The 9,067-nt window shown below is 42.7% G+C and overlaps 1 protein-coding gene across 1 annotated transcript; it reads left to right on the forward strand.

Annotated features, from left to right (window-relative positions):
* Positions 1 to 117: 117 nt before the first annotated feature.
* LOC138946857 (uncharacterized) lies at positions 118 to 8,434 on the forward strand (the record flags this gene model as incomplete). The annotated part of the gene is given in 4 exon segments (XM_070318260.1): positions 118 to 162; positions 1,464 to 1,559; positions 2,205 to 2,486; positions 6,767 to 8,434. Coding segments are annotated over 4 exon segments (671 nt in total), but the record flags the coding sequence as incomplete, so codon positions are not given.
* Positions 8,435 to 9,067: the final 633 nt, after the last annotated feature.

Genomic DNA, 9,067 nt, shown 5'->3' on the forward strand with positions numbered 1-9,067 from the left:
AAACCCACCCACACGTCCCCCTCCGTCTCTCCCGCACCTCCATTAGCATTGCTTCCAAGCAAGCATATACTGGATCGTATTCTGATGACTTGTAATTTTGTGTGTGTATTTTTTCAGAGAGTCCAACACCGAAGACAGGACACTCAATATCATCAAATCAAGGTTAGTTATATTCCAAGTCGTCGCTGATTTTCTTTCAAGTGGGTGTTCGATATCTGTTTTTATGATTTGTTTTATTTTGGAAAACAGAATTGTTCCTAAGGCAGGACAAATTCAAACAATATACTATAAATCCTTATTGGTATAAAGGCCTGCCCCCCCCCCCCCCCCCCCCCTCTCTCTCTCTCTCTTTCTCTTTATGAGCTGCTAACTACTAGGCTTTCAGCGTTGCAGGTTTACGTTTTAAGACAAGTTGCTAAACTGTTACGTCAAGCTGAGAATTGCAACGCTCCCCCTCTCTCTCTCTCTCTCTCTCTCTCTCTCTCTCTCTCTCTCTCTCTCTCTCTCTCTCTCTCTCTCTCTCTCTCTCTCTCTCTCTCTCTCTCTCTCTGTCTCTCTCTGTCTCTCTCTCTCTCTGTCTCTCTCTCTCTTTCTATCTCTGTCTCTGTCTCGCTCTCTGTCTCTCGCTCTCTCTCTCTGTCTCTCTCTCTGTCCCTGTCTCTGTCTCTTTTTAATGTTTTTTTTAATTTTATCATTGTGTGTCTGTGCGTCCCAAGGACAGATTGTAAGAAAAGGCGTATCCTTAAATCTTAATCCTTGTTAAATAAAATTCAATTCAATTCAATTCAATTCTCTCTGTCTCTCTGTCTCTTTCTCTCTGTCTCTCTCTCTCTCTCTGTCTCTCTCTGTCTCTGTCTCTCTCTCTCTCTCTTTCTCTCTTTGTCTCTCTCTCGTTCTCTCTCTCTCTCTCGTTCTCTCTCTCTCTCTCTCTCTCTCTCTCTCTCTCTCTCTCTCTCTCTCTCTCTCTCTCTCTCTCTCTCTCTCTCTCTCTCTCTCTCTCTCTCTCTCTCTCTCTCTCTCTCTCTCTCTCTCTCTCTCTCTCTCTCTCTCTCTCTCTCTCTCTCTCTCTCTCTCTCTCTCTCTCTCTCTCTCTCTCCCATAGAGAGAGGCCAGTGAAGTTATGGGGTTATCAAAAGCTTTACACGTGGATTCTATCGTCGGTGTGAGTCTTGATCAACCGTTGTATATATCTATTTGTTTGTTTGTTTGTTTGTTTGTTTACTTTATAATTTATTTATGTATTTGTTTAGTAATAGATATTAATGAACTCACCTATTCCTTGGTTTAGCTATTTGTATGCAATGATTGCTTGAGTGTTTGTTTTACTTATCAATGTATTGCAGATGCGCTGTTCCCTGTGAGTGTGGTGGTCGTGATACTGACACTCTTTGTTGTGCTTGCTTGCTTGATTGATTGATTGATTGAATGATCAATCGATGTGCCATTTTATTTATTGATTGCAGATGCGCTGTTCCCTGTGAGTGTTGTCATAGTGATACTGACACTGCTTGTGGTGCTGGTCACCCTGACCTGTGTACTCGGCGTCTTCTACTTCAGAGGTATACAACGCACAGCAAACAGTCTTATCACAAGACAAGAACAAAAAACATCAAACTCAAACTCTGAAATACCCAAGAATAGTAGCGTTAGGTCATGTCTTACAGTTAGTCCTTGATAATATAAAACACACAGTTACAACCAAAGTAGAGAATGCTTAATCGTAAGCAAGCAAACAAACACAGGGAAACATAAGACAAAATATTACAAAATCAGAAAAAAATATCAAGTAACGTAAACAATGTTAAAACAAAAATATAATAATGATGTTGATGAGGATGATGGGGATGATGATCAAGAAAAGGAAGAAGTGTTTGATTTGACATGAATCACCTCTACAGGGCACTAGAAATACTCTTTCTTGAGATTTCCCCAATCATCATGGAGATTGTCTGCGCTAGAATTGTCCAGAGACATTCGTAACAGGAGTATGAGAGGAGATGGTCTATAACATTAGAGAGAGATCATATACACATACAGATTATTTTGTTCGAGAGAGAGAGAGAGAGAGAGAGAGAGAGAGAGAGAGAGAGAGAGAGAGAGAGAGAGAGAGAGAGAGAGAGAGAGAGAGAGAGAGAGTATAATATGGATGGTAATATACACATACAGATTCAAATGGCAACTAACATCTTCCACATTGACTGCAGGTCGCAGACGGAAGCGGAAGTCACGTGACTGTGACGTCATGTCCGTCAGAAGCGGGATGACAGATAAGTCGTTCTACACGGTGGGGACGCTAGCGGGGCGCGGCTTCATGGAGGGGACTGGGACAGGGACGGGGAGGATCATGCGACAGTACAGCAACGTGTGTCCCCGCCCCTCCCCACCCGACATGCTGGCGCCTGACGTACCCGGCAGTAACCGGGTGGTGATGCAGTACCAGAGACCCAGCGACACTTTGCCCAACGCCAGCACCATGACGTTTTCTGGTGAGCTCTTCCTTCCGCCAGCCTCTACAACCTTCCCAACTCCCTCCCTCCCCTTCCCTCTGCCAACCCCCTCCCAACTCCCTCCCTCTCCCCCCTCCGCTCCCCCTACCTTGCTACCCGACACAACGTTATATCACCTTCTAACCACGCATCTCTTGTGCCTTTTTCCAAAATAAAAGGAACACGTATACAGTAAAAAAAACACTTTTAAGACACCCCCCCCCCCCCCCCCCTTATTTAAGACTCCCTCCTTTCAAAGACCTTGTTTTCTCAGATTTTCTGTTTATAAACTCTGTAAAATGACCCCCATGTGAAGACTCCCTCCTTTCAAAGACCCAATTTTCTCAGATTTTTGAAGCTCTTGAAAGGGGGGTTCCAAAAAAAAAATTCCATCTCACACGGCATAAATAAATCCCTGCGCCTTGAATATGTGCGCGATATAAATTGCATGAAAAAAAGTTAAACAAATTAAAAAAAATTCCCGCGCTTAGAACTGTACCCACGGAATACGCGCGATATAAGCCTCATATTGATTGATTGATTGAATGTGTACAGTCACTGATATATTTTGACACACACACACACATCTCTGGTGCATCGTATATAATATATGCTGTGCTAGGAACTCTCTCACTGAAGTATGAAAGTTAGTCCATTTCACAAATCAGATTAGAGACCAGACATGTTCGACTGCAACATAGCTGGACATTGTCTGGGAAAAGGCAGCACAAAGGGGGGGGGGGGGGGTGGAGTGGAATGGGGGGGGGGGGGGGGGGTGGAGGGGGAGGGGGCGAAAACTTACAGGCGATCAAAAGAAAAGGTTAGGACGACAGCGAGAGGAAAACAAATCAGCAATTCTCTCGCTTCCTCTCATTCCCTCCTCACACGCTATATCACTTCTTCTCCGACAATATTTTCTATCCGCCATGTCCAACTTGCAATACCAACAGAATGTAAATAATTTCAAGCACGGAGACTGCGGGCGTATTATAATATTGAGAATGCAAACAAACTAACATCGGTTCCCCCATAGCCATATCGGTTGAACGGACGTGTAAAAACAACAACCAGCAATGCCCAGAACTGCCACCTGTTACATATAATTAACAATGTAAAACGTGAGTGGCAGTGTTTCCATTTATAACAAGATTAATTTGGCTCCTTTTGAATCCAAATTCGCAAATGATGATCCTGGGGAACACAAACGGCGAATTTGTGCAAGGTAGACAACCTACACCAAGGAGTGGATTTCGTTCAGTCGAGAGGAGATAGATTGCTTCCCTTGGTTGAGAAAGGGATCTCTCTCTCTCTCTCTCTCTCTCTCTCTCTCTCTCTCTCTCTCTCTCTCTCTCTCTCTCTCTCTCTCTCTCTCTCTCTCTTTCTCCCATTAACTTACACATCCAAGTGGCATTCTATCTATTATTTTGCTTATTGCAGGTGTATAGCGCCGAGGTTATGGGCACATGATACATATATTAAAAACGTTTTTCGCCATGTTGCGTAACAGCCATGGGTATTCTTCCTACTGCGGGTAACCTTTGTACACGCATACACTCCTTGAAAAAACAATACACAAAATCCAATAAGCTAAACGACAAGCCACAAATCAGTAATGCAGTAATAATGATGTCTTTTAAGATATATGATACCGATACATGCACAGCCTTGCTGTGACCTTACGAGTATTATTCCACTGCTGATACGAAGAAGTCACTGAGACCAAATTTGTACTTGACATTAAGCCTTGGTCCCACTGTGACGAATTTTGACGGCGAACTACAACGATTTGGGATTCGATCGTGGAGAAAATCGTCGAGGTCGTTGTGGTTCGATCGTACTACTCCGTTCTTGTTCGGCCGATCTTTTTGCAATCATTCGTGGCAAACATCGTTGTGGGAAAATCGTCACGTGGTAACTCGTTGTGGTTCGCCAAAATATTCGTGATAGTGGGACCTAGGCTTTTAGGCATTTTCGGGGGAGACTTGCATGTAAGGAGTGACAACACGTTTGCGTGATACTCGTCGTCGTCGGCCCCGTGGGGCAATGGAACTTCGCATTTGCGATAATTGTTTAATTGGCGCTGCAACGCTGTGTAGGCCGATGCGTCAGTGGCAGTCCCTGTCGCAGTCACTACACGTCACTTGTGAACAGTGTCTGAAGTGTTGAATGTTCTCTGTTCTTTTGTTTGGCTTTGAGTCTTTGCACTTCCGAGGCTAGAAACCGTTTGCTTGACGCTTTTTACATTTAGTCAAGTTTTGACTGAATGTTTTAGCATAGAGGGGGAATCGAGACGAGGGTCGTGGTGTATGTGTGTGTCTGTGTGTGTCTGTGTGTGTGTCTGTCTGTCTGTGCGTGTGTGTGTGTGTAGAGCGATTCAGACTAAACTACTGGACTGATCTTTATGAAATTTTACATGAGAGTTCCTGGGAATGATATCCCCGGATGTTTTTTTCTTTTTTTCGATAAATGTCTTTGATGACGTCATATCCGGCTTTTTGTAAAAGTTGAGGCGGCACTGTCACACCCTCATTTTTCAATTAAATTGATTGAAATTTTGGCCAAGCAATCTTCGACGAAGGCCGGACTTCGGTATTGCATTTCAGCTTGGTGGCTTAAAAATTAATTAATGACTTTGGTCATTAAAAATCTGAAAATTGTAAAAAAAAAAATTTTTATAAAACGATCCAAATTTACGTTTATCTTATTCTTCATCATTTCCTGATTCCAAAAACATATAAATATGTTATATTTGGATTAAAAACAAGCTCTGAAAATTAAAAATATAAAAATTATGATCAAAATTAAATTTTCGAAATCAATTTAAAAACACTTTCATCTTATTCCTTGTCGGTTCCTGATTCCAAAAACATATAAATATGATATGTTTGGATTAAAAACACGCTCAGAAAGTTAAAACGAAGAGAGGTACAGAAAAGCGTGCTATCCTTCTCAGCGCAACTACTACCCCGCTCTTCTTGTCAATTTCACTGCCTTTGCCACGAGCGGTGGACTGACGATGCTACGAGTATACGGTCTTGCTGAAAAATTGCAGTGCGTTCAGTTTCATTCTGTGAGTTCGACAGCTTGACTAAATGTTGTATTTTCGCCTTACGCGACTTGTTTTCTGGCATTAATGACGTCTTCTCAGAAGAACAGTGGTGACTGGTCGTGAGAACAATAAACAAGTCGCGTAAGGCGAAAATACAACATTTAGTCAAGTAGCTGTCGAACTCACAGAATGAAACTGAACGCAATGCAACGCAGCAAGACCGTATACTCGTAGCATCGTCAGTCCACCGCGCACGGCAAAGGCAGTGAAATTGACAAGAAGAGCGGGGTAGTACTTGCGCTGAGAACGATAGCACGCTTTTCAGTACCTCTCTTCGTTTTAACTTTCTGAGCGTGTTTTTAATCCAAACATATCATATCTATATGTTTTTGGAATCAGGAACCGACAAGGAATAAGATGAAAGTGTTTTTAAATTGATTTCGACAATTTAATTTTGATAATAATTTTTATATATTTAATTTTCAGAGCTTGTTTTTAACCCAAATATAACATATTTATGTTTTTGGAATCAGCAAATGATGGAGAATAAGATGAACGTAAATTTGGATCGTTTTATATAAGAAATATTTTTTTTACAATTTTCAGATTTTTAATGACCAAAGTCATTAATCAATTTTTAAGCCACCATGCTGAAATGCAATACCGAAGTCCGGGCTTTGTCGAACAATACTTGACCAAAATTTCAACCAATTTGGTTGAAAAATGAGGGCGTGACAGTGCCGCCTCAACTTTCACGAAAAGCCGGATATGACGTCATCAAAAACATTTATCAAAAAAATGAAAAAAACGTATGGGGATATCATACCCAGGAACTTTCATGTCAAATTTCATAAAGATCGGTCCAGTAGTTTGGTCTGAATCGCTCTACACGCACGCACACACACACACACATACACACACACACACACACACACACACGCACACACACACACACATACACACACACATACACCACGACCCTCGTCTCGATTCCCCCCTCTACGTTAAAATATTTAGTCAAAACTTGACTAAATATAATAAAAAGACCAAAAAAGACTGAAATCACGTGTAAGGGAAGAATAGGAAATAAATAACAGCTTATTTGCTTCGGATTGAGATGTTAGAGATTTCACTGTAGATGGGAGGGCGAAGAAAAGACGTCATGGTTTGTTCAATCGATGTCCTATTATCTCATTAGAATAACAAGTCATTCCTTCCTTGCTGTGTGCAGACCGGGGCTACATGTCAGGGTCAAGTGTCCACTACCAGGAGCCGTGGGGCAGACCACTGGACGACCCCGAGATACTGAGCAGGCTGACCACTCTGACGTCACCCAACAGGGGCGTGGTCAAGATCCCTCACTTTGACGCCACCCTCTCCCCCTCTCCTTCCGCCCCTCCTTCCGCCCCTCCCTCCGCCCCTCCCTCTGCCCCGCCCACTCAGGAAACTGAAAGCACCCCTCACGAAGAAATTGCGTGATGGTTTGGTGATGTGTGATGATGTTAAACTGACGTTTTTATCGAGATAATGATATGAGATGACGTTGGCCGTGTTTTGATCGAGGTATATAGTTATGTTATGTTTCCCACTCAGGAAGCAGGGAGCACTAGTGAGACTTGAAGGTATGATGACGTACGATAATGTGTGGAGTCCCCTGGAATGACGTTATGACTATGACAGCCAGAAAGTATGAATGTTATTTTGGTTCATGTTTGGTGATGATGTAAAATGGACGTGTGGTTTTTTTCTCCCGAGTTGATGATGTGTGATGACGTTAGATAATGTTTTGGGTGAGGAAGCCTACATTCTTATAGGTTTGGGGACTTTGCAATGACGTTTATTATTCAAGAGGTCCAAAGGTATTTGTGTTATGTTTCTAACTAAGTAAACAGACGACACGAAGAAATTGCATGAGATTTGGAGGTTCCATGATGCGCAATGACGTCAGATAATACTTGGACCGAGGATACGGTATATATTTATGTTATGCTTCTCAATCGGGAAACAAGGGACACCACTCACGCAGATATCGCACGAGTTCTTAAGGTATGACATGTGTGGCGTCACCTGGAATATGACATCATGACCCAGAAAACCAGAAAGTATGAATGCTATTTGTTCCCATTCAAGATATGGGTCACATGCATCAGGAATAAATCGCTGGAGATTTGGTGACGTTGTGATGACGTTTGTTATCGAATAGGTCCAATGGTGTATGTGTTACGTTTCCAACTCAGGAAACAGACAACGTCGCTCACGAAGAAAACTCCTGAGATTTGGATGTTTGGCGACGTTGCGTGAAGTTTGAGTCGGGAAGCCAAGATGTATATGATTATATTGTGTTTCCCGACGACAAAACGGATACGGCTTTCACAACGTTATCGCCTGCGATTTGGAGAGTTGATGACAATTTAAAGGATGACGTTTTAAGCGTCACGAAACGGAGTAATATTAAAATGTGATCACGTGTTATAAAGAGTGGCTAGTGAGTATGTCGAATGACGTTTTGTAACGTGAAGGTGTGGACTGTAAGATGATGTTTCAATCCTGAGATAACGTGGAACAATGTTGGGATGATAGTGACGTGGATTGACGTTTGAAACTTGATGACAAGAAGTGATATTATAAACCTGAAGCCTGATGACTGAGGATGGTATTTCAATCATGATAACGTGGAATGATGTTTAAAACCTCACAGGGACGAATGTTGTTTGAAAGGAGATGGCACGTGACGTCATGCGTCTGACCGTGATATTGTGTAGTCGTCACAACCGAGACTGAATGTCCACGGGAGAGTGCCTGCAGATGTTACACAGTGTGGTAACAGAATTGCTGGGCTGCGTTTACTGAGCTTGGGTAACGGAATGAGAAGGCAGCGTGTTGATGTTGCAGACAAGAAGTCGGTTCTCTGAGCGTTTGATTCTTTGTCTGGCTGCCTGTCTGTCGTATTCCTGGGTTGCGCGTGTGTCAGTGTGTGTGTGTATGTGTGTGTGTGTGTGTGCGCGTACGTGCGTGCGTGCGTGCGTGCGTGTGTGTGTGTGTGTGTGGGGAGTGGTTTTGGAGGAGATTTTGCGAGATTGTGATCATACTTGTTGTTGACCTGACAACGATCACTATGCTTTGGATTCCCAGTGTTGAATAGTGTTGAGTTATTTTTGTTATCAAAGGTTCATTCTGACCTCAAATAACTGTTCTGTGCGAGGTTGACGACTTCGAATGTCATACCAATAAACTTAACATGCATGCTTTTTCAAATCACCGGAGGAATCAGTGAGTCTTGTGTGGGTGTCTGGACGTCAGAGGCTTGAGACTCCTGGCACGTACGGGCAGTTTCACGACCCCCGGGCATTATCACCCAAGCCTGGTGGACTCGCGAAAAACAATTTCAAAGTCGAAATAGGGTAAACTAACTTGCAATTCCTTTGTTCTTGAAAGTTTTTTGAAACCAGAACATAGAGTAGGGAGAGTATGGTTTGTGTGTGCGTATAATATGTGTCAGAAAATAATTTCTTTCTGATTCATATCACGAATG

Source organism: Littorina saxatilis, linkage group LG14, assembly GCF_037325665.1.
Source record: "Littorina saxatilis isolate snail1 linkage group LG14, US_GU_Lsax_2.0, whole genome shotgun sequence".
Lineage (NCBI taxonomy): Eukaryota > Metazoa > Mollusca > Gastropoda > Littorinimorpha > Littorinidae > Littorina > Littorina saxatilis.